Raw genomic sequence first — 25,705 nt, forward strand, 5'->3', positions numbered from 1 at the left:
TACCGTGTACCAGCAAAGTCCAAAGATTTCCATACTTAACAATCCATAAACATTTCATGAATGAAGGGTCTCACCCCAGAGGCACACCATTTATTCTTCATGGCAATCCCGTGAGGCAGGGCTCTTTTTGTAGCAGGAGCTCCTTTGCATATTAGGCGACACATCCCTAATGTAGCCAATCCTCCAAGAGCTTACAGTAGCCCCTGTAAGAAGAGCTCTGTAAGCTCTTGGAGGATTGGCTACATTAGGGGTGTGTCGCCTAATATGCAAAGGAGTTCCTGCTACAAAAAGAGCCCTGCCCGGGCGTGAGGTATGTTAGTGACTGGCCAAATGTGGGCTGGAACCCAGATCCACCCGGCCGCAACCCAACACTCTGGCAACCCAACGTAAAACATGGGGATCAGGTGAGGCAGGAGAGGCCTGGCTGAAGCAAGAGGATTTCTTTCTACACTTTTACAGACCATTTTAGAAAACACATAACACCCTTGCAATGGACTAATTTTTTAAACATTTCCTCATCACCAGTCTGTAAAACCCCCCACAAAACACAGAAAAGGGCACTTGACTTCTCCCTCCTGACCCTGATCTGTGAGACTCAAGGGGGATTCACATTTCAAAACATTCACTTACAATGCCAAGGATACTCTTCCAGTTCTAGGATACTGTTATGTTGTTGGGGGCACCCTTTGAATATACCAAGTTTTTCTTTAAATCTGAATTAATCCCACTAGAGAGACCCTGAAAATCTGACAGCCGCCTGAGCCCACCGCATCTGGACAATCCAAAAGGAGTCTTCACAGAACAAATCTAGGGCAGTTCAAGCGGAAAGTTTTACCCCTGTGTGGATTCTGTGAGGAACATGGGGGCCTGATCTCTTCCTCAAGTTCTTCCACATACTGAGCATTTGAGGCTTCTCTCAGGTGGATTACTCAGTGCTTAAGGAGGGCGGAGTTGGTCTGGAATCTCCTTCCACCCTCAGAGTACATCTTTGCTTTCTTCCCTTTGAGATCTGTTTGAGGCTTTAATCACAACTAAAGCTCTTCCCACAATCCCAGCACTTATACTATGTCTCCTGTATGAATCTTGCTTGTTTCTATGGCTATAAGTAAGGTTTCTGTGCAGATATAATCTCTTTCCAATAGTTTTTATTGTTTTACTTTGTGTGGACTCTTGTCACAGGCTTAGCAGCCATAACGTTTCTCCTCGTGTGGATTCTTTGACACCGTTGAAGATGGCTACACTGACTGAAGCTCTTTGCACACTTTGAGTATCCCAAAGGTTTCTGCCCTGTGAGGGTTACTTGATGCTGTTGACGTTATTCTCTCCAGTGTGGACTCTTTGATGCTTCTGTAAACAGACTCTCCAGGTGAATTTCTTTCCACATTCTGAGCATTCAAAAGGTTTCTCCCCTGTGTGGATTCTTTGATGCTGCTGAAGATTGCAACTCTGACGGAATCTCTTTCCGCAATCCAAGCATTCAAAAGGTTTCTCCCCTGTGTGGATTCTTTGATGCTGCTGAAGATTGCAACTCTGACGGAATCTCTTTCCGCAATCCAAGCATTCAAAAGGTTTCTCCCCTGTGTGGATTCTTTGATGCTGCTGAAGATTGCAACTCTGACGGAATCTCTTTCCGCAATCCAAGCATTCAAAAGGTTTATCCCCCGTGTGGATTCTTTGATGCCACTGAAGACTGCCACTTTGATTGAATCTCTTTCCACACTGTGAACATTCGAAAAGGTTCTCACCTGCATGGGTTCTTTGGTGTGCAAGGAGTTGAGATTTGTATCTGAAGTACTTTCCACACTGAAAGCATTTAGATGCCTTCATACTGCTATGCTTTGGAAAATGTACATTAGCCTTATTTCCATCAGAGAAACTCTTTTCGCCCCCCGAGCAGATAAACGGCTTCTCTTCTGAATCATAAAATCCAGGCAATTCTGTGACAAGGGGCATGAGTTGGCTTTCAGCTTCTGAAAAATGGTGGGAAAGTCATGTCAAACAAACCAGACAGCTCACAGAGGACCACCCTGGTTTCTGGAGGGGGAGAGGGCAAGGAACTTGGACAGCCCCAAAGCGTCAAGGTGACCCCAATAGGAAAGAGTCACTGGGACTTGGGCTTCATCCACCCAATCTCTTCTTTAGTCACCAGCCCCTCTCTCGAGCATATCAAGTCCTTAAGAGCTCAGCCCCTGAAGGAGTTTCCCAAGACTCCTCTATCTCAGTCCCCAGGAGGCCTCCCTCCCTCCCTCCTTACCAAGTGGACAAGCCTCTCCATCGTCTTCTTGTTTGATGTCCATCAAGGGATGCCTCTGCTCACTTTCAGACAGATCCTGGCCGGCTTTGGAGACATTCCCAGCTTCCTCCTCCAACGGTGCCTACAACAGCAGAGAGGGATGGATCCTTTCAGGGCAGAGTGACAAAGACTGCGGGAAACGCAGAGGGGAGGGTTCTTTCCCCCACCCTGACTATGGCAGATTTATCAGTAGGTAATATGGAGAAAGCAAGACAGAGTTTCCTTAAGGAATATTAAAAGGTTTGAGTACCACATTGCAAACTACTCCTAATGTACTTAATTCCACAAAGAAGGCAACACTACCAAGAAGGCCCAAGACATAATATCAGCAGCAAAACTGAATGGGAGGAGGTCTTTAGGAATCTCCAGACCACACCTCTCACCTGTGGAGGTGGCGGGGGGGGGGCAGGAATCTTGAGCACCCAGAAGCCCAAGACCTGCTCCTTCAGGGGAGGGTGAACTCCATCAATACGAGCCCATCCACTGGTTCCCAGGTGGAGACAAATTCCTCCCCACCTAAAAACTCTGGATTCAGCTTCCAGGAAAATGCTGCAACCAACCTTTCCTTTGCACACCGGCTATCCCTTTCTCCCCCCTTATATGAACAGAGATCTCAGCCCCAGATCCACCCCAGGCCCTCCCGCACTCAGGATCTACACAGTAGAAGCCCCCCCCCACCTTAAAAAGAAGAGATTAGATTTATACCCCGCCCTTCACTACCCAGAGGAGTCTCTCAGCAGCTTACAAACTCCTTTCCCTCCCCCTCCCCACAACAGACACCCTGTGAGGCAGGTGGGGCTGAGAGAGCTCTGACAGAAACTGCTCTTTTTCAAGGACAGCTCTTATCAGAACTACAGCTTGCCCAAGGTCATCCAGCCAGGTGCAAGTGGAGTGGGGAATCAAACCCGGTTCTCCCAGATTAGAGTCCACGCACTTAACCACTACACCAAACTGGCTCCTCAGCCAGGGCCATCACCTGGGAGCAGCTCTCTGGGCCGCTCTCCCTCACCAGGCTCTCCGGGGGCAGGATGCTCAGCAGCTGCTCCAGGATCTGCCCCTTGCTATGAGTCTCCACACTCAGCCACCCACGGCACACTTCCCAAGTCAGCTTTAAGCCCCCAGTGGCCCCCTGATGGCAGAAACCCCTGAACTGCTGATGCGGCTTCTCCCTGCTGAAGGCTTCCCCATGCAAGATGGCTGCCTTCACCTTCCCATAATCCTTCCTGCCTTGGACATCTAGCCTGTTAAAGGCCTGCTTGGCATCGCCACTGAGGGCTGGTAGGTGAGTCACCCCCTCTTCCTGGGGCCACTGACAGGCCACTTGCTCAAAGGAGGCCAGAAAGGCCTTGGCATCCTCCCAGGGGGAAGGTTTCTCTGGCAAGGGAAGTAAGTTAGAGGACTCCAGCATCCTGAGGAATTCCTGCCACTGGATTTCTCACTGCTTGAGGGAAAGGGATCCCTCCTCTGTAGGCTGATTCATTGGATGTTCTCGTCTGCAGGATCTCCCTGATACTCACAGCCTGTAAGAAATGAGGGGCTTCTCCACTCCCCTCTGATACTTCCCCTAATTTGGAAACTCTGGGAGTCTCTTTCTCCATTTCTTGGCCCGAATGATCACTCAGCACTGGTGCTACAGGACTAGAATACGTTATCCTCTTCCACACGGAACTTCTCCCTTCAGAAAAGACAATTACAGGAAAGAGAGAGAAGAGAGACATTCAGCTTCCGGTTTAAATGGCCCAAGTGCAAGATTTCTGCCCAGATTAATTTATACATCACAAGGTTTCAGTATGACTGTATATGGTTAAAGGTAAAGGTTCCCTTGCTCGAAACCCAGTTGAATCAGACTCTAGGGTTGCGGTGCTCATCTCCGTTTCAAAGCCAAAGAGCCAGTGCTGTCCGAAGACGTTTCCGTGGTCATGTGGCCGGCATGACTAAACACCAAGGTGCACGGAACGCTGTTACCTTCCCACTGAAGTGGTCCCTATTTATCTACTTGCAATTTCTTGCTTTCGAACTGCTAGGTTGGCAGGACTGTATATGGTGACTTCTTTTTTAAATGAGTAAAGGAACATGCTAATTATGAATTTTTCAGATTTCTCTCCAGTCCTAGAAAAAAAATTCCTCTTATGGTTTATACAATGGCAGAAAGGCTGTTCCGCTAGAGAGGAGACACCAAAGAGAATGTGTGAGTTCATTTGTTTGCATGGCGGCACAGTCAAAGAATGTTCCTCCTGTTAGCAGAGCTGGCACAGAGGAGTCATGGCTTGGTAGTACAGCACATGCTCGGTGTATAGAAGGTCCCCAGTTCAATCCCTGGCATCTCCAGTTAAAGGCACCAGGTAGGAGCGATGTGAAGGTCTCTGCCTGGGACCCTGGAGACCTTAGTCAGAGTAGACAACCAGCCTTGACAGACTCCACAGAAGATACCTTCATATGTATAGAGTAATGGGACTGGCTGCCCAGCAGAGTTGTGGGTTTCCTGGTGATAACCGGGCCCTTGAACTGAACCTGGAAACTATTGGGGCCATTACTAGAGTGGCTCACTCTGCCTAACTCCTGATAGTACTTGAGCTACAGCGTCCTGCATTACTTGAAGCTTCCAAGTTGTCTTCAAGGCCCATCCCCTGTGGAGTGCAGTCCAGTAGTCTAGCTTCAAGACACCACCTCTCTGGATCTCTCCCAGCTATGCTATTTTGGTTGGCTTCAGAGAAGATGCCAGAGGATAGAGGGAATCTCCCGTGTGCCATGCACAGGCTGTGGCGCTGAGCTGTGGCTTCTCCCCCCATCACAGAAAGACCCCCCCCATCCATGTGCCACCTGCCCCTCGTGTCTCTCATGAGACATCTGAGGACCCCAAAGGAGGGGATGCAACTCTTAGAAGGCAAAATTGTACCTTCTGCATTTGGCATTTTTACTTTCAAAGCTCAGCTTGGAAACTGACATCCTCCTGGGAAGGACCAGCATGTCACCCTCTCTCACTCCCCCCCCCCCCCCAAAAATGCTCCAGTTTAGCCCCAGGACCCTTTTCCGTATCCTGTCTGGAAACCGCAGCTCACGTGTGCCTTTCTTCCCAGCCCCCCTTTCTACCCTCTCTAGCTTCTAGGGCCTCCAGGGTTTCAGGCAGAAGACTTTCACATTACCTATTGCCTAATCCTTTCGGTTGGGAGTTCCAGGGACTGAACCCGGGCCCTTCCCCGAAGAGAGCAGAGGCTCTTCCACTGAGCCACAGCCCCTCCCCCCTGACTTCCCATGACTTTTTAAAAAGTGTCATAAAATCCAGAGAGTTTTGAGACAGGTGTGTGTGTGACGCAGGCCATGAGTTGGTTTTCTTCCTCTGAAAAACAAGGGGAGAGCCTCATCAAACAAACCAGAGTCCGAACGGGAGCACCCTGGTTTCTACAGGGGGAAGGGGGAACAAACTGGGGAGGTTCAAAGGCTCCTGGGTGACCCCGTAGGGAGGAGCCAATGGGAACTGTGCTTTCTCCGAGAACATCAAGTCCTCTGGGGAATGAAAGGACAGGGAAGCGGCCCTTGACAGGAGAGAACCACAGAGTTGGAAGGGGCCATACAGACCATCTAGTCCAACCCCCTGCCCAATGCAGGACCAGCCTAAAGCGTCTCTGACAAATATTCGTCCAGCCTCTTCTTGAAAGCTGCCCAGTGAAGGGGAGCTCACCACCTCCCTAGGCAGCTGATTCCACCTTTGAACCACTCCGACCGTGAAAAAGTTTCCCCTAATATCCAGCCGATAGCTTTCTACATGTAATTTAAACCCGTTGCTTCGGGTCCTATCCTCTGCTGCCAACTGGAACAGCTCCTTGCCCTCCTCCAAATCACAGCCTTTCAAATATTTAAGGAGAGCAATCATATCCCCACTCAATCTCCTCTTCTCCAAACTAAACATTCCCAGGGCCCTTTGCCTTTCCTCGTAGGGCTCAGCCCCAGAAGGAGCTTCCGAGACTCCCCAATCTCAGGCCCCAGAAGGCCCCCCCTCCTTCCTTCCCTCCTTACCCAGTGGGCCGGCCTCTCCGCCCTCTTCTTCTTTGATGGCCATCGTGGGATGCCTCTGCTCACTTTCAGACAGATCCTGGCCCGCCCTGAAGACAGTCCCAGCCATCTCCTCCAAGGGCGCCTGCAACACCAGAGAGGGACGGGCCCTTTCAGAACAGAGTGAAAAGGGGGGGGGGGGCAGAAGGTTCTTCTTCCCCCTGACCATATCAGGTTTCTCAGTATGTAATATGGAGAAAGCAAAACAGAGCTTCCTTGAGGAATAATGAAATGTTTTGAGCACAAATATGTGTTGATGGACAGGCGAATACTGCCCCAGATATTTTAGCCAGGGGTCTGGAGGTTGTGGTTGGTTGGAGCAGAGCCGACTGAAATTGAATCCATCGAAGACGGAGGTCCTGTACCTGAGCCGGGGAAATGCAGGTCTAGGGGTCCAACTCCCAGCTCTTGATAATACGTTACTGACACCGACGCCAACAGTGAAGAGTCTGGGCTTGATTTTGGAGGCCTCCCTTTCTCTGGAGGCCCAAATCACAAATGGTTCTCAGCTGGCATTTTTTTTCACCTATGCCAGGTCAAGCAACTGGTTCCCTTCCTCTCTCCCCCAGACTTAGCTACAGTGATCCACGCAATGGTCACCTGAGCCAGTGTTCCCTCTAAGCTGAGTTAGGGTGAGCTAGCTCACAGTTTTTTAGCCTCCGGCTCACACATTTTTGTCTTAGCTCACGAAGGAGGGCTCCAGAGCAAACTAATTTATGCAGTATCCAAATTGCTTGCTCACAGCTTTAATGCCAGTCGCTCACAAAGTAGAGTTTTTGCTCACAAGACTCCACAGCTTAGAGGGAACATCCAGGCTAGATTACTGTAACTCATTCTATGCAGGACTACCCTTGAGACTGACCCGGAAATTCCAGCTGGTTCAGAATGCAGCAGCTCGTATCCTCACTGGAACATCATTAAAGGCCCAGGTTACAGCAGTGCTCTGCCAGCTGCACTGGCTCCAGGTGGAGAACCGGATCAAGTTCAAGGTATTGGTTTTGACCTTGAAAGCCCTACGTGGTCTGGGACCAACATTTATTTTATTTATTTACTTATTATCAAATTTGTACCCCGCCCTCCCCGCGAAGCAGGCTCATAGCTAAGTGACTGTCTCTTCTGGCACGTCACCCCAAAAAACTCAGTGCTCAACAGATCAAAGTCTACTAGTGATCCCTGTCCCCAAAGATTCCACCTAGCCTCAACCCCAGAGCATAAGAACATAAGAGACGCCAATGTTGGATCAGGCCAAAGGCCCATCCAGTCCAACACTCTGTATCACACAGTGGCCAGAAATACCAGGTGCCATCAGGAGGTCCACCAGTGGGGCCAGGACATTAGAAGCCCTCCCACTGTTGACCCCCCCCCCAAGCACCAAGATGACAGAGAATCACTTGCCCAGAGTCCCTATCTATACCTTGTGGCTAATAGCCACTGATGGACCTCTGCTCCATATGCTTATCTAATTCCCTTGTGAAGCCGTCCATGCTTGTAGCCGCCACCACTTCCTGTGACAGTGAATTCCATGTGTTAATCACTCTTTGGGTGAAGAAGTACTTCCTTTTATCCGTTCTAACCCGACCGCTCAGCAATTTCATTGAGTGCCCACGAGTTCTTGTATTGTGAGAAAGGGGGGAAAGTACCTCTTTCTCTACCTGCTCTTTCCCATGCATAATCTTATAAACCTCAATCATGTCACCCATCAGTCGTCGTTTCTCCAAGCTAAAGAGCCCTAAGCGCCTTTTCAGCTCTGGCACCAGCCTGGTGAAATGTTCTTCCCGAGTAAGATCCAGGCCCTGCAGGATCTAAACCAATTCTGCAGGGCCTGTAGAACACAGCTTTTCCACCAGGCCTATGGTTGAGGCAGCGGTAATCACCCAGCCTGGCCTCCCTCTGTGTTTTCTCTCCTTGGCCCGCTCAATTTGTTTCTACAGTATCTTAATATCCACTGTTGCACCCGATACAGAACCCTTTGGGCTGTATTAACTATTAACTGCCTTATTGTTTCGGCCGCCATCTGATATTGTTTTAGTTGTTAATCTATATTTATTATTTTAACTGTTTAATTGTTATGGCTGTTACCCGCCCTGAGCCTGCTCGCAAGGGAGGGTGGGCTAAAAATCAACTAAGCTAAACTAAAACACTCCTAGGGTAGTGAATTCCACAAAGAAGGCACCACCACCAAGAAGACCCAAGACGCAGCAGCAACCATTGAATTATGTGGAAGGAGGGAGATGGGAGGAGGTCCTCTGGACTCTCCAGGCCACACCTCTCACCTGTGGGGCAGGAATCTTGAGCACCCAGAACCCCAAGACCTCCTCTTTTAGGGTGGCACCATCTTTACAGGTCCATACACCAGTTCCCAGGTTGAGGCAGAATTCCTCCCCATCTATGGATTCAGCTTCCAGGGAAATGTTGCAACCAATCTTTCCATTGTACCCTGGTTTTCCCCTTCTCCCCCCCCGGATCTCAGCCCTGGCTCCACCCCAGGCCCTCCGACACAGCAGAACACCCTCACCTGCTTCTCCTGCCTTAAGAGGAACTCCTCAGCCAGGGCCACCGCCTGAGAGCAGCTATCGGGTCTGCTCTCCCTCACTCGACTCCGGATCTCCGAGGGCAGGACGTTCAGCAGCTGCTCCAGGACCAAGAGCTCCAGGATCTGCTCCTTGCTGTGATTCTCCACTCTCAGCCACCCACTGCACATTTCCCGCAGTCGTCTGTAAGCCCCTCGTGGCCCCTCGGCCTCCTGGTAGCAAAAACTCCTGAACTGCTGACGCTGCTTCTCCTGGATCAGGGCATCCTCTCGCAAGATGGCTGCCTTCACTTTCCCATAATTCTCTCTGTCAGGGACATCCAAACTGTTAAAGGCCTTCTCGGCTTTGCCACTGAGGGCTGGCAGGAGTTGGGTCGCCCACTCTTCCTGGGGCCACTGACAGGCTTCAGCCACTTGTTCGAAGGAGGCCAGGAAGGCCTTGGCATCTTTCCAAGGTGAAGGTTTCTCTGGCAAGGAGGGGATTCCCCATGGAGAGTGAGAGCTCTCTACTGTCCTGAGGAATTCCTTCCACTGGGCTTCCCACTGCTCCAGGGAAAGGGAACCCTCCACTCCATGTGGACTAACCGGATCTCCAGATCTCCTTTCCAGGATTCCCTTCATACTCCCAACCTGAAGGACCTGAGGCCTTTTTCTTACCCACTCTGTTACCTCCCCTGATTTGGGGCATGTGTGATCTTGCGCCTCCATTTTCACCTCAGAACGATCCCTCAGGAACGGCACTGCAGAACTGAAATTTATATTAATGTTTTCCAGCCTGGGCTTCTTCCTGGAGAAATGGGAAAGAGAGAGAAGAGACACAGTCAACTGCCGGTGGGTGGCCCCCACGTGATCTTCTTCCCATATGCACCACTCATATACAAAACTGCACTACTTTCATGCATCTACTAGTGCAATAAATGTATAAATTAAAAAGCTAACTAAAATGATTTATTTTAACAGCTACCCACAGAACTTTACGAGCCGGCCTTGCCTATACATGACCGTCATTCATTGGAAGAGCTGTGAAATTGCCTTATCAGCAAACACCATCCAAGATGGAGTCCTCCGAAGCTGCCTTCCCTCATCCTCACCTTTGGTCTGCTGACCTGTTTGGTTCATTTCAAGCCCCGTTTTCTCAATAATGCTCAAGGCAGATTACAAACTGAAAAGAATAATTTTTAAAACAACAACTCATCTATTACTCAACATGAAAATCACACCAGGATCCCTTCTTAATGAAAATGTCCTCCTGAGAAGTTCCTTCTTATGCTCTCAGAGAAAGGACATTCAGGTGGGAGACTTCGGCAGGGAAAGGTGCACCCTGCCTAAGAGGATACAGTAGAAAAGAGCAAGAGTCCAGTAGCACCTTAAAGACTAACAAAATTTGTGGTAGGGTATGAGCTCTCATGAGGCACTGATCACTTCTTCAGATACAGCTAGAATGGGAGTCCATCTGTGCTGTTTATCAGAAAGTGGAGTGATTTCAGATGCTGAATGACATTAGTAGGCAAATGACAATAGCAGGTGTGATTGGATTAGGTGAGACATGCAGAGGGGTAATAGGCATGGAGAAGAGGAAGAAGAGATTGGATTTATACCCTGCCCTTCACTACCCAAAGGTGTCTCAGAGCGACTTACAAATTCCTTTACCTTCCCCTCCCCACAACAGACATCCTGTGAGGTAGGTGGGGCTGAGAGAGCTCTGACAAAAACTGCTCTTTTTCAAGAACAGCTCTTATCAGAGCTATGGCTTGCCCAAGATCATCCAGCCAGGTGCAAGTGTGGGGAATCAAACCCAGATTAGAGTCCACACACTTAACCACTACACCAAACTGGCTCTGAGAAATCAGCATTGGTAGTAAGACAGGAAACGTTAGTCTCAATTCAACTGATACTGAAGCTCAAGACAATGCATCCACCTGGACTGAATCGAGACCTAGGTATCCTATCTCATTACAAATGCTGATTTCTCCACGCCTATTACCCCTCTTCATGTCTCTGCATGTCTCACCTAAATCCAGTCACATTTGCTAGTGTAATTCACCTGCTATTGTCATTTGCCTGCTAATGTCATTCAGCATCTGAAATCACTCCACTTTCCAATAAATAGCACAGATGGATTCTCATTCTAGCTGTATCTGAAAAAGTGAGCAGTGATTCATGAGAGCTCATACCCTGCCACATATTTTGTTAATCTTTAAGGTGCTACTGGACTCTTGCTCTTTTCTACTGCTACAGACAGACTAACACAGGGACCCATCTTGATCTGAGAGGATACAGTCATTGAGAATTTCCTTCCTTCGCAAACTGACCTCTTGCTTTGAGGAAAAAGGATTCCTGACCCCTCTGCACACCCAAGTTCTCTGTTTGGTACTCTCCTGATCTGCCCACACATGGGAGGGAGCTGAAAAAGGTACAAGTCAGGAGACAAAAAGGAATTAGGGGTGGCAGGTGGGATGCCCTGATGGCCCCACAGAAATCTGATGTGATGCGAAACCTCCACCCCATCACCAAAGGAGGGACTCCTTATATTTGCAAACCTCGTCCTGCAGCAAAGGAATCCCATTTACCAATAACAGAAAAAAGATTCCTTTCAGGAAGGCCAATGCTGAAATCTGCCCACCGGGGCTACATTTTGTCCCAGAGACACCACAGGGGATTCAATCTGCTTTTAGTCCCAGGGAAAAGCTCACTAATAGAAGACACAAAGAGGGCCAGGTCCCCTACGCGATCCTCCCCGAAATGACCTCTGTTTATGTCATTTATGGGAAGAGCTGTAGAACTGCCATTCCAGCAAACACCATCCAAGATGGAGTCCCTTGAAGCTGTCTTACCTTGATCTTCACCTTTGGTCGGCCAACCTCTTTTGCTCTCTTGATAATGCTCAGGGCAGATTACACACTAAAAGTAATAGCTTTAAAAATGACCAGTCACCTTTAAAAACGACCAACATGAAAATCACACCAGAATCCCTTCTTAATTAAAAGTCCTCCTGAAAAGTTCCTTCAGAGAAAAGATATTAAGGTGGGAGACCTGGGCAGGAAGAGGCGCAGGCTGCCTAAGAGGCTGTAGTCATCTGAGAATTTCCCTCCTTCCCCAAAAAGGGCCTCTACCCACTCCAGTTAAGGCATCTGACCTCTTCCTTTGAGGAACACGCCTTGAAGAAAAAGGATTCCTGACCTCTCTCCATACCCAAGTTTTCCATTTGGGACTCCCCTGATCTGCCCACTCAAGGGGGAGGGGGGCTGAAAAAGCTACAAATCAGGAGACAGGAATTAGGGGTGGCAGGTAGGGTACCCTGATGACCCCACAGGAATTTCATATGATGGGACCAGGGGTCATTTCCTGCAGGAGCACACAGGAGCGGAGCTCCGGCAGTAAAGAGCCCAAGGGGTGGGCACATGCAACAAGCCCCACTCCCTGCTCCCAGCAGCCCTCAGTCAGAGAAAGAAGCAGCCATGTAAGTTGCAGAGCTCCCCCGGCCCAAAACAGTCCAGTGGCACCTTTAAGACCAAGTTTTATTCAGGTACAAGCTCTCCCTCCTCTGTGAGGGCAGACCTGCACGTCCCCCCCCCCAATAGCTAGCAATCCACAACAGTCCAGTGGAGCCTGAGCTGTGGGTGTTGCCTTCTGACACACTTCTGGTGATGTCAGGGGGTGTGGCATATGGAAATAAGTTACGCTAATGAGTTATGCTAATGAGCTCCTGCACCTCTTTTTCTACGAAATGACCCCTGGATGGGACACCCCCACCCCATTGCCAAAGGCCTCGCTAAATTAATATCCCCCTCCCCACATCTTCTCCTGCTCCACAGGAATCCCATTTACCCAACAACGCACAAACTATTATTTCAGGAAGGCAGAGGCTGAAATCTGCCCACCAGGGTTACCTATCGCCCCAGGGGATTCAGTCTGCTTTTCGCCACGGACAGAAGCTCAGTAATGGAAGACCCAGAGAGGACAGGTAGGGGGGGGGGTCTCCATGGGGTACTACTCCTCTTCCCCAGCCTCAAAGCCCTCTGCAGCCCTACCAGACTCCGCCTTGAAGCCCACACGCCCTTCCCACTGGGGTCGCCAAGGGACCGGGAGAAACTCCAGCCTGCCCATCTCTCCTGTACCTTGAGCAGGGGTTTCGTATCTCCAGAGATCAGGAAGATCCCTAGGAAACCGGAAACACCCCCCCCCCCCCGGCTTCTTGCTGCAGATTCGCGCCCGTTCAGAGGGTCGGATCCGGAGCTGGCCGCCCTCCCGCCGGGGAGCAGAGAAGGGCCCCGCCCGACCTCCCCCCTCCCAAGTCTTCCCCCCTCCGGGACCTGCTCTGCTCTCCAGACCCACAGCAGAGACCACCCCCCCTCACGGGGCTGCCCGGCATAGGGGATCTCTTTTCTCCACCTCCTCCGCCGCCCCACAGATCTTCCTCTTTACCCTTCCACCTCCCTACTCCTGCTCCAGCCTCGGTCCTCCAGCTCTCCCGCCAGCGATGCCGGTCCCCAGAGGCGGAAGTGGGAGGACTTGTGCCGGCTCTCTAGGAAGCGCAGCTCTGTCGCTTTAACTCTCTCAAGCCCCGAAGGGCAAAGAAGCAGGCGCTCTTGCTGGAGAAATGCTTCCTTTGAGCTCCGTCTCCTGGCCCGGGATGTGTCCGCTGTCTCCGAGCCCGGAGGTTTGACGAAGCCAGGCGATGGTCTGAACGTCGCTGGCCCTGAAAACCCTGCGGGGCCGGCGGCGACTTGACGGCCAAAAAACACAGACTCAAAAAAGGGGGATTGCTCGGTGGGGCTGGCGAGGAAGGCACTCTGTCCATGCTCAGCCAGTGGCAAAGTAGGCTGGAACTGCAGTATGGTGGAGTAAAAAGCTAGTCCTGAAAAGTCAGGGAATCACATTCCCTTAGGAGAGCCTTCAAGCCTCCACCAGAACTGGTACTAGCTGAACGGAGGCATTGCGGCCTTGGATGGTTTCTCCAGTGCATTTCTGCAATATATTCCCCTTTGTCCCTTTTCTGATGATTCTGCAATGTTTGCAAAGTTCTTTCTTCCTATCCTCACCATGGAGTCTGGGAGGTAAGTTTAGAGCTTTGGAGATTTGATCATTTGCACTGTGGGAATGTTAGCACATACGAACCCAATATGCAGCAGATCAGCCCAGGTAGGGTTCCTGGGAAAATACAGGCCTTGAGCCCATGTAGGTAGCAGAGCTGCATCTACAGTTATCATTCACACAGAAACTGCTCTGCATGTATGTCTAACACTAACAGGCAAAGCCATGGATGGGAGAATTTGAACCCAGACCTTCTGCACCATCCATCATTCTGCTGCCCAGGCCAGTTTCTCCCAGCTTTGGCTTTCATACTAGAAGGCAGCAGGGCTGTGAGGAAAAGGCCCTTCAGTCGCATCTAATGCCTCCAGGAACCTCACCATTCAGACACTGGGGGAGAGCCTGCACTCAGCACCACCTCAGACGCAGTCCAAGAGAGCACGCTGGTCAGAGTCACCCCCCTGATTTCTGCTGATAGTCGAGACCTTTTCCAGATTCTTTAGTTCTCCCTCTTTGAAGTCAACCATGGTGCCAGGCTCCTGTTTGATGGAAGGAGAGAACACCAGGGAGAAATCCCATCCAGTGCCTTTGGGACGCTCACATTCCTGGCCCGAACTGAGACTTGTTGTCCGAATGTAAGACTTGTTAGCCTGTGTGCTGTTGAAGCTGTATTGGATTAAGACCTGTTAGCCTGTGCGCTGTTGAAGCTGTATTGGATAAGATTGATATCATTATTGAATATAATAAGACAACCAGAGATTCGAATTTTGGTTGACAAAGAGTTCCATCGAAACGAACAACCACTCGAGATGTTTGTACTTCTTGTTCTTGTTGATGTCATCTTCTGTGGGTGACGTCCTGTGTTTTGAAACAACAAAGAATTAAACATCACGAAGCATCACTGTTACCAAGTTTATTATTGTCTATTTACTGTAATTTGTGAACCTTGCAGCAATTTCTTATCTCTCCTTATATATAATTGAATAGTGGGTGCCAAAGTTCTAATTCTAAAATGCACTCCCTTAGTGTATGGCTGATGGCACTGCTCCTCAGCATATATCGCCACCAATCAGAAGGCAAAGCCCGGGTCCCACCCACACCACAACTGCTGCGACAACCTGGTCTTTTGCATATGGAAGCTGATTGGACTTCAGTCCATTCCACACCTCAAACTCCACCCCACACACACACCCCCGCAAGGCAGTTGGGATTTTCAGTTGCATAACATACCTCATAGGGGAGAGGAGAATGGGTAACAATGGTTACCACTCTCCAGGTGAGGGCTACAGATAACTCAAACATACAAATGCTCTTCAGGTAGCAGAGATCAGTCCCTCTGGAGAAAACAGTGGACTCTGTCATTAAACCCTGCTGAGGTCGCCACAGGAAACTGACACTGTTTGTCCAAAGCCAGAGCACTCTCCCAGAGCCTCTTTCTAGATCCCGTTGTATTTATTTCCGCAACAGGCATTATTTCTAGTCTGTCTATGTTTCCGAACTGAGACTCCAGCAGAGATAGTGTTGAGACTCTCAAAGACCCCCCAGAAAATACCAGAATTGAAAGCACAAGGAATGAGACCGAACCCTCTAGGGACCCTATGGGCCATGTCCAGCCGGGGTCTCCTAGCCCCACTCTCTGGGACACAGATCAGCCAACTAGGACTGGATCCACCAGAAAAAGGCACCCCGCCATCCCCATCTTTGCCACTCAACACAGAATGCTCTGCAAGGCCTGCAAAAGGCAGCTGTTCCGTCAGGCCTTTGGTTGAGGCAGCGGACGTCCAATCCATCTTGGCCTCCCCTGCTTGCAGGGCTTAAGAGTGCCTGTTGCAATTTGCCCTGCTCAAAGAGGTCAACAGAGCTGCTATTAATAACCATCTAATTCAGCATAGTTGCCATCTTAAATGGATTAGACTTACATTTGGCTTCCCATCTCCCGCTCTCCTGGCCACACAGCTCTCCCTGCCAGCTCAGCTGTCTTCACCTCCCTCCTGCAGCCCCTTTAAACTGGGCAGCAAGGGGGGAGCCCGCTTAAAGGGCTACACCGGGGAGCCAGAGGCAGCTGAGCCCACCTGGAGAGCCTTCCCCACATCAGCTCACCTCCCTGAGGCTTGCTCGCACAGCCCGTTTAAAGGGACTATGCTGAGCAGTCTTGGGTTCCCTCCTTCAGACCCTTTAAACCAGGCTGCAAGAGGGAGCCAGAGGCAGCTGAGCTGGGGCAGAGAGCCTTCTCCACACCCGCTCAGGTGTCTTGGGCTCGGTCATGCACCATTTAAAGGGGCTACCTCAGGCATAGCCCCTTTAAACAGGCTGTGCAAGTGAGCCCAAAATAGCTGGGCCAGTGTGGAGAAACTTCCACCAGGGGAAATCCCTCCACACTTAAACCCCAGTGTAAAGAGGCTGCAGGGGGGAGCCCAAGACCCCCGGGTTGATGGAAAGAGCTGCACAGTCAGGACAGAGGGAGATAGGACACCTCTTTCCTGGCGATCACGTCTCCCTTTGCCCTGGCTGGTACAGCCTGTTTAAAGGGGCTATGCCAGTGAGCCAGAGGCAGCTGTTGGCTCCTTGGCATAGCTCCTTTAAATGGGCTGTGCCAGCAAGCCCGAAACAGCTGGGCCAACACAGAGAAGGCTCTCCCCACCATCCCAGCTGCGGGCTCCTTCATGCAGCCAAATTTAAAGGGGCCGTGGGAGAGAGCTCAAGATCACTGAGCTGGTGGGAAGAGCTCTCTGTACAAGGAAACCTGCAGCTGCAACAGGGAGGAGAGCTGCAGCTGAGACAGCAGGGGGAATTCCCTTGCCTATTAGCTCCAAGTCACTTAAACCGAACAGCTGAGTGGCAGGGAGCGCCCAGCCCCTCAGCTGTTTCTCATAAAGAGCAAAATGCAGGAAGGGTCATGAACCACCCCAAACTGCCCCCCCAATTTCAGAGACGTTTGTTATGGTTCCTCAGTTCACAAACTCCGAACCAGCCAAAATTCACGGTGAACTCTGGTTCATGCCCATCCCTAATCATGAATACATGAAGAGTTTGCAGAAAGGGCATGCCATATGCATGTTCCACCTCCTGCCCAAAAGAAACTAACAGGAGTATCTGAGTTGTCTTTAAGGGCAGACTCATATACAGTGCATTACAGTAGTCCAGCCTCAAAATTACCTTGAAAACATTCCTTACGATACGACAACTGCCACATGTACCTAATATTGTACTGGCAATGGCACCAATTCAGGGCTCAACCAATCCCAGGCACCAGGGGACCTAAAAATGTCACTGTGTCACTGAGGATTTTCATCCATCCTTTCTTGTAAGTGTCTCTCAGTGATTCTCAATAGAAGCACAATGTTTATTTAGGGAAGGGATAAAGGTTGGTTTTTTGTTGTGATGACAACTGGGGTGATCTTACATTTGTTTATATACGACAAAACTTCTGTTGTATCTTTAGGGAAAATGAGGAACGGTAAAGAGTTTTAAGGTTAGGTTTTCTGGTAGTTGTAATGGGAAAGTATGGTTGTGAAAATATAAAATCCTGAATGGTGAACAAAGTTTGGCCCTTAAATCTTTGGGGTGGCTCTTAAAGCCAAAGAAACTTTGTCTCCCCTCCCCATTTTTCTGTTTGTAGTTCTTAGTAAATGCAAAATTTAAAAATCCCCTCGGGGTGGGGCACACAAGAAAAGAAACTTTGTCAAGGTGTGCTTGATAAAGACACAACAAAAGCTTTGTCTTATATTAAGAAATATAGGGTCACCCCGGCTGTCGTCACAACAAAAAGCTAACCCTGTCCCAGAGCAAATCTTCCCTCACAGTCATCGAACCAGTTGAAGTCCTAAAAATCTGCCTAAAATGTAGGTTGAATGGGAACCCGCATTCAGATTTTAAACCTATGGGTTAGCGCCATTTATCCGTGTATTGGGGGGGGGGGTGTTCCAACCTGTGAGGATGCTTGGGAACACAGAAAGACACGTACACCCATCAGCCAGTAACAATGAAGTGTTTATTCTCTCTTCTATGATTCTGTTCAACAACCCTGATCTGTGGAGGCTTCGGGGCCATTGGGGCTCATCCACTCAGACTGCAGGAAGATGGCGCCTGTCAGCTCATCTTCTTTCCCTTCCTGCCCGCACCCTCTTCCTTTTCTCCTGGTGCACAACTTCTTGCCTCCCTTCACCCACCTTTTTCTCCTTCTGGGAAGGCCAAGTGAGTCTGGAGGCCATGATCGTGGATGCTGCCTCCACCTCACATAAACCCTCTAAATGTGTTGGTTGAACTCTTTCTCTTCAAAAAATAAATAAATCCAAGGTATGGCTTTGGTATTCCCACATCAATAACAAAAAAGTTAATATTAGAGACACAAGCAACCCAAGACCTACCAGGTAACAGCAAAGTCCAGAGAAACACTATTTCTTCTTCACAGCAATTCTGTGCAATATGTTAGTAACCAGCCGAATGGGGAATGTAACTCAGGTCCACCCAGCTGTTGCCCAGTGCTTTGGGCTCTTGAACTTAAAACATGGTGATCAGATGGTGGAAGAGGCCTGACTGAAGCAAGAGAACTTCTATCTCCCTCCTGACACTGATCTGTGAGAATCAAGGAGGATCCATATTTAAAAATATTCACTTACAAACTCCAAGGATACCCACCCGAGGATACTGTATGCTGTTTCGGGCATCTTTAAACATAGTGGGTTTTTCTTTGAATTAATCCTACTAGTGATCTCACAGCCATCTGAGCCCGCCACATCTGGGCAATCCAGAAATACCCTCCACAGAACCAATCTAGGGCAGCTCAAGTGGAAATTTTTACCCTTGTGTGGATTCTCCAAGGAACATGAGGATCTAATCTCTGCTTCAAGTTCTTCTGAATACTGAGCATTTATTTATTTATCAAATTTATACCCCACCCTCCCTGCAAAACAGGCTCAGGGCAGCTTCCATACAAACAAACACAACTTAAAATTATACAATTATTAAAAACGCAACAGATAAAACAGATACAAATACAAAGTGCTGGCGGCAGTTAAAATTAACTTAGATGGCACATTTTCAAGATGGATTTGCGTCCAAGATGTTCTCAGATGTTCTTCTGCTCATAATTTCTTGTGACATCAGCTCAATGTTAAAACCACAGGCCAGGGCTCTACAGCAGCGGCAGCCCCTAATTAAATGCCTGGCGGAAGAGCTCCATCTTGCAGGCCCTGTGGAACTGTGAAAGGTTAGGGGCCACCACTGAAAAGGCCCCGGCCCTGGGAGCAGCTAGCCTGGCCTCCCTCAGGTCAGGGAGAGTCAACCGATTTTGAGACCCAGACCGTAGTGCTCTCTGGGGTATATATGGGGAAAGGCGGTCCCGTAGGTATGTCGGACCCCGGCCATATAGGGCTTTAAAGGTAAGAACCAGCACCTTAAAGCGGATTCAGTATGCTTTTGGCAGCCAGTGCAGTGTCCTCAGCACAGGCTGGATGTGCTCCCACCTAGGGAGGCCCATCAACAGCCTGGCTGCGGCATTCTGCATTAGCTACAGCTTCCGGATCCGCAACAAGGCCCCATGTAGAGAGCGTTACAGTAGTCTAGTCTCGAGGTGACCATTTATGAGGTTTCTCTCATGTGGATTACTCAATGCTTAAGAACGGCAGAGCTGGTCTGAAATTTCCTTCTACCCTCAGAGCACATCTTTGCTTTCTTTCCTTTGAGATCTGTTTGAGGTGCTTCGATCACGGCTAAAGCTCCTTCCATGATCCCAGCCCTTATACTGTTTCGATGTTTGTTTCTATGGCTATAATAAGGCTTCTGTGCAGATATAATCTCTTTCATATAGCTTTTATGGCTTTACCTATCTGTGGACTCTTGTCACAGGCTTAGCAGCCATGCAGTTTTTCCTCATGTGGATTCTTTGATGCTGCCAAAGATGGCTAGACCAATTGAAGCTCTTTTCCACACTCTGAGCATTCAAAAGGTTTCTCCCCGATGTGGGTTCTTTGATGCTGATGAAGGTCGCCATTCAGCTTGGACCTCTTTCCACATTGAGCATTCAAAAAGTTTCTCCCCTGTGTGGGTTCTTAGATGTTTTTGAAGATGGCCATTCTGACTGAATTTCTTTCCACACTCTGAGCATGCAAAAGGTTTATCCCCTGTGTGGGTTCTTAGATGCCGCCGAAGATTGCCATTCTGACTGAATGTCTTTCCACACACTGAGCATGCAAAACGTTTCTCTCCTGTGTGGGTTCTTAGATGCCGATGAAGGTCGCCATTCAACTTGAACCTCTTTCCACACCCTGAGCATTCAAAAGGTTTCTCCCCTGTGTGGATTCTTTGATGCTGTTGAAGACTGCAACTTTGACTGAATTTCTTTCCGCACTCTGAGCATTCAAAAGGTTTCTCCCCTGTGTGGGTTCTTTGGTGCACAAGGAGCTGAGATTTGTATCTGAAGTACTTTGCGCACTGGAAGCATTTAGATGCCTTCATACTACTGTGCTTTGGGAAATGTGCATTACTCTTTTTTCCATCAGAGAAACTCTTTCCACTTCCTGAGCAAATAAATGGCTTCTCTTCTGGATTGTAACATCCTGGGAGTTTTGTGATAGGTGTCACAAGGGGCATGAGTTGGCTTTCGGCTTCTGAAAAACAGTGGGAAAGCCTTGTCAAACAAATAGCTCAAAGAGGACCACATTGGTTTCAGCAGGGAGAGGGAGCAAGAAACTTGGACAACCCCAAAGCTCCTAGGTGACCCCTGTAGGAAGGAGTCGATGGGAACTGTGCTTTGTCCAGCCAGGCTCACCACCCCCTCTCCTGATCAAGTCCTTTGGGGAATCCAAGGACAGGGAAGCAGCCCTTGACAGGAGTGAAGGAGCCACTGCTGGGCTCAGCCCCAGAAGGAGCTTCCAAGACTCCCCAGAAGGCCCCCCTCCCTCCTTACCCAGTGGGCCGGCCTCTCCGCCCTCTTCTTCTTTGACGTCCATCAAGAGATGCCTCTGCTGGCTTTCAGACAGATCCTGGCCTGCCTCGAAGACGTTCCCAGCTGCCTCCTCCAAGGGCACCTACGACAGCAGAGAGGGACAGGCCTTTTCAGGACAGAGTGACAAAGACTGCGGGGAACGCATAGCAGAGGGTTATTTCCCCCACCCTCACTATTGCAGATTTATCAGTAGGTAATGTGGAGAAAGCAGGACAGAATATTCCCTAAGGAATATTAAAAGGTCTGAGCACCACACTGCAAAACACTCCTAGGCCAGTGAATTCCATGAAGAAGGCACCACCACCAAGAAGGCCCAAGACATAATGGCAGCCGCTGAACTGTATGAGAGGAGGTCTTCAGAACTCTCCAGGCCACACCTGGAGGGGTCCCTCCGCTGCAGGTTGATTTACTAGATATCCTCTTCTCCTTTGCAGGATTTCCCCGATACCCACAGCCTGGGAGACATGAGGGGCTACTCCTCTCCCCTCTGATACATCCCCTAATTTGGGAACTGTGGGAGTCTCTTTCTCCATTTCTTGATCTGACTGATCACTCAGCACTGGTGCTTCAGGACTAGAATATGTTATTCTCTTCCACACGGAGCTTCTCCCTGCAGAAAAGATAGCTACGGGAAAGAGAGAGAAGAGAGACACTCAGCTTCCGGTTTAATGGCCCCAAGTGTGAGATTTCTGCCCAAATCAATTATACACAAAAAGGTATCAGTATGATTTTATATGATTACTTCTTTTCATGAGTAGAGTAAGATGCTAATTATGAGTTTTTTCAGATTTCTCTCCAATCCTAGAAAAGTCTTTCTAAAATTTCCTACTTATGGTTTATAAAATGTCAGAAAGACTGTTGCACTAGAGAAGAGACACCAGAGAGAATGTGTAAGTTTTTCTGTTTGCACGGAGGCACCTTCAAAGAGCTCTGCTTCAAATTAGCAGACCTGGCAGAGAGGGGACATGGCTTGGTGGCAGAGCACCTGTTTTGCATGCAGAAGGTCTCCGGTTCAATCACCGGCATCTCCAGTTAAAGGGACCAGGTAGGAGGTGATGTGAAGGCCTCTGCCCGAGACCCTGGAGACCTTAGTCAGGGTAGACAAGACCAGCCTCGACAGACTCCACAGAAGCTACTTTCGTATATATAGCATAATGGGACTGGTTGTCCAGCAGAGTTGTGGGTTTCCTGGTGATAACCAGTCCCTTGAACTGTACCTGGAAAGTATTCAGGCCATTACTAGAGTGGCTCACTCTGCCTAACTCCTGATAGTACTTGAGCTATAGCATTCTGCATTGCCTGAAGCTTCCAAGTTGTCTTCAAGGCCCATCCCCTGTGGAGTGCTGTCCAGTAGTCTAGCCTCAAGGCCCCACCTCTCTGGAGTCTCTGCCAACTATGCTATTTTGGTTGTTTTCAGAGGTGATGCCAGAGGAGGATAGAACTGGAGATCTCTTGTGTGCCATGGACAGGCTGTGGCACTGAGCTATGGCTCCTCCCCCACCACAGAAAGACCCCCATCCATGTGCCCCCCCCACCCCTCGTGTGTCTCACCCCATCTGTCTGACCTCTGAGGAACCCAAAGGAGGAGCTGCAGCTCTTAGAAGGCAAAATTGTACCTTCTCCACTTGGCATTTTTACTTTCAAAGCTCAACTTAAAAACTCACATCCTCCTGGGAAGGACCAGCATATCACCCACCCACCCCCAATGCTCCAGTTTAGCTCCAGGCTCCTTCTTCGCATTCTTTCTGGGAACCACGGCCTTTCCTTCCAACCCCACCTTCTACCCTCTAGGGCCTCCAGGGTTTCAGGCAGTTGTCTTTCACACTACCAATGGCCTAGTCCTTTCAACTGGAGATTCCAGGGACTGAAGATTCCAGGCCTCCACACAAAGCAGAGGCTCGTCCCCTGAGCCACAGCCCCTTCCCCAGTGACTTCCCATGACTGTCATTTAAGTAAAAAAAAACCCAAAACCTGTTGTAAAATCCAGAGAGTTTTGTGACAGGTGTGACACAGGCCATGAGTTGTGGAAAGCCTTGTCAAACAAACCAAACAGTAGCACCCTGGTTTCTAGTGGGGGAGAGAACCGGGAAGGCCCAAAGGTGACCCCTGTAGGAAGGAGTCGATGGGAATTGTACTTTGTCCAGCTGGGCTCTTCTTAAGTCACCAGCCCCTCTCCCAAGAACATCAAACCCTTTGAGGAATAAAGAACAGGGAAGCGGCCCTTGACAGGAGAGAAGGAGCCACTGCTGGGCTCAGCCCCAGAAGGAGCTTCCGAGACTCCCCGCTCTCTGGCCCCAGAAGGCCTTCCTTCCTCCCTCCTTACCCAGTGGGCCGGCCTCTCCGCCCTCCTCTTCTTTGACGTCCATCGAGGGATGCCTCTGCTCGCTTTCAGACAGATCCTGGCCTGCCCTGGAGACGCTCCCAGCCATCTCCTCCATGGGGGCCTGCAACAGCAGAGAGGGACAGGCCCTTTCAGAACAGAGTGAAAAAGATCTTGGGGGGCGGGGAGGTTCTTCCATCCCCAGACCTTACCAGATTTCTCAGAATGTAATACTGAGAAAGTGGGACAAAGATTCCCTAAGGAATACTGAAAATTTTGAGCACCAAATTACAAAACACACCTAAGGTAGTGAATTTCACAGAGAAGGCACCACCACCAAGAAGGCCCAAGATACAGTGGCAACTGCTGAATTGGAGGAGGGAGACGGGAGGGGGTATCTCCAGGCCACACCTCTCACCTGTGGAAATGACTGGGGGGGGGGATCTCAAGCACCCAGAAGCCCAAGACCTCCTCTTTCAGGGGGAGGGTGGTCAGATGTATACAGGTCCATACACCAGTTCCCAGGTTGAGGCAGAATTCCTCCTCATCTAAAACTCTGGATTCAGCTTCCAGGGAAACATCACAACCAACCTTTCCATTGCACCCTGGCTTTCCCCTTCTCCTCCCTTATATCAACAGAGATCTCAGCCCAGGATCCACCCCAGGCCCTCCCGCATTCAAAGCCCACAAAGTAGAAGAGCCTCACCTGCTTCTCCTGCCTTAAGAGGAACTCTTCAGCCAGGTCCACCACCTGGGAGCAGCTATCAGGGCTGCTCTCCCTTACCCAACTTTGGATCTCTGGGGGCAGGACGCTCAGCAGCTGCTCAAGGACCAAGAGCTCCAGGATCTCCTCCTTGCTGTGACTCTCCACTCTCAGCCACCCACGGCACATTTCCCGCAGTTGGCTGTAAGTTCCTCGTGGACCCTCAGCCGCCTGGTAGCAGAAACGCCTGAACTCTTGACGCTGCTTCTCCCGGCCCAGAACTTCCCCTCTCAAGATGGCTGCCTTCACCTTCCCATAATCCTCTCTGTCTCTGACATCCAACCTGTTGAAGGCCTTCTCAGCTTCTCCGCTGAGGGCTGGCAGGAGTCGGGTCGCCCACTCCTCATGGGGCCACTGACAGGCTTCGGCCACTTGCTCAAAGGAGGCCAGGAAAGCCTCGGCATCCTCCCAGGGCGAAGGTTTCTCTGGCAAGGGGGGGATTCCCCATGGAGAGTGAAGGCTCTCCACTGTCCTGGGGAACTCCTTCCACTGATCTTCCCACTGCTCCAAGGAAAGGGAACCCTCCGCTCCATGAGGACTCATCCAATCGCGTGGTCTCCCTTCCATGATTCCCTTCATATTCCCAGCATGAAGGACCTGAGGGGTTCTTCTTAACCAATCTGATACCTCCCCTGAGTTGGGGCACGTGGGATCTCGCTCCTCCATTTTCACCTCAGAACAATCCCTCAGGAATGGCACTGCAGAACTGAAATTTATATTATCGTTGTCCAGAGTGGACTTCTCCCTGGAAAAATGGGGGAGAGAGAGGAGAGACAGTCAACTGCTGGTGGGGTGGGCCCCCACGTGACCATGTGCACAACTCATAAACAAAACTGCACCACTTTCGTGCATCTACTAGTACAATAAATGTATAAATCATAAAGCTAATTAAAAAGTTTAGGGTTTATTTTAATGGCTACCCACAGAACTTTACAAGCTGGCCTCGCCTCTGTGTTTGCATCATTCATTGGAAGAGCTGTGAAATTGCCTTGTCAGGATTTTGGTTTTAACCTTTAAGGCCCTAAACTGCCAGGGACCAAAGTATCTGCGGGATTGCCTCTCCTGGTATGTGCACCGAAGAGCTTTACGCTCAGAAAAATCAGAGTCCCTGGCCCAAAAGATTTCTGGCTGTCCTCAACAAGAACCGGGGCCTTTTCGGCCATGGCTCCTGCCTGGTGGAGTTCCACAGGGTGTGTAAGACAGAGATGTTCCGTTGGGCCTATGGCTGAGGACAGAAACAGTCTCCACCATATTAGGCCCATGATCCACTCCTATGGAGGGAAAGAATTATATATTATATATTGAACACCATTGATAATTAGATTGTATTTTAATGGTTTTATTCTGATTAACTGATTGATTATTCTGATGCATTATCTAATTTACTGTATGTGTACTGCCCTGAGCCCTTGGGGGGGGGGGGGTTAGAAATCAAATTAATAAAATGAATAAACAACATACAAGTTGGAGTCCCCCGAAGCTGCCTTCCCTCATCCTCACTTTTGGTCAGCTGACCTATTGGGTTCATCTCAAACCCTGTTTTCTCAATAATGTTCAAGCAGATTACAAACTAAAAAGAATAGTTACTAAAACAACCACTCATCTATCAACCAGGACCCCTTGTTAATGAAAAGCCCTCCTGAAAACTTCCTTCTCATGCTGTCAGAGAAAAGATACCCAGATGGGAGATTTATCCCTGGAAAAATGAGGGGGGGTTCTCCATCTAAGACAGACATTCTGTGGCTGGGTGGGGGAGATTCAGGTTTAGGGTG

At 49.7% G+C, this 25,705-nt stretch overlaps 1 protein-coding gene across 1 annotated transcript; it reads right to left on the reverse strand.

Annotated features, from left to right (window-relative positions):
- Positions 1-416: 416 nt before the first annotated feature.
- LOC107116317 (zinc finger protein 397-like) lies at positions 417-9,494 on the reverse strand. The gene is made up of 5 exons (XM_015418221.1): positions 8,859-9,494; positions 6,308-6,428; positions 3,811-3,968; positions 2,255-2,375; positions 417-1,970 (listed from the first exon to the last, which is right to left on the reverse strand). The coding sequence occupies exons 1-5, from the start codon at positions 9,492-9,494 to the stop codon at positions 1,297-1,299; spliced, it is 1,710 nt and encodes a 569-aa protein (XP_015273707.1). The 3' UTR covers positions 417-1,296.
- Positions 9,495-25,705: the final 16,211 nt, after the last annotated feature.

Source organism: Gekko japonicus, unplaced genomic scaffold (assembly GCF_001447785.1).
Source record: "Gekko japonicus isolate JY-2015 unplaced genomic scaffold, Gekko_japonicus_V1.1 scaffold2838, whole genome shotgun sequence".
Classification (NCBI taxonomy): domain Eukaryota; kingdom Metazoa; phylum Chordata; class Lepidosauria; order Squamata; family Gekkonidae; genus Gekko; species Gekko japonicus.

Coding starts and splice junctions, on each gene's coding strand:
- LOC107116317 (XM_015418221.1), bottom strand. CDS start 9,494: ATGAAGGGAATCCTGGAAAGGAGATCTGGAGATCCGGTTAGTCCACAT. Junction 6,429..8,858: donor TCTTAAGGCAGGAGAAGCAG/GTGAGGGTGTTC, acceptor CTGGTGTTGCAG/GCGCCCTTGGAGGAGATGGC. Junction 2,376..3,810: donor CCCCTCATTTCTTACAGGCT/GTGAGTATCAGG, acceptor CTGCTGTTGTAG/GCACCGTTGGAGGAGGAAGC.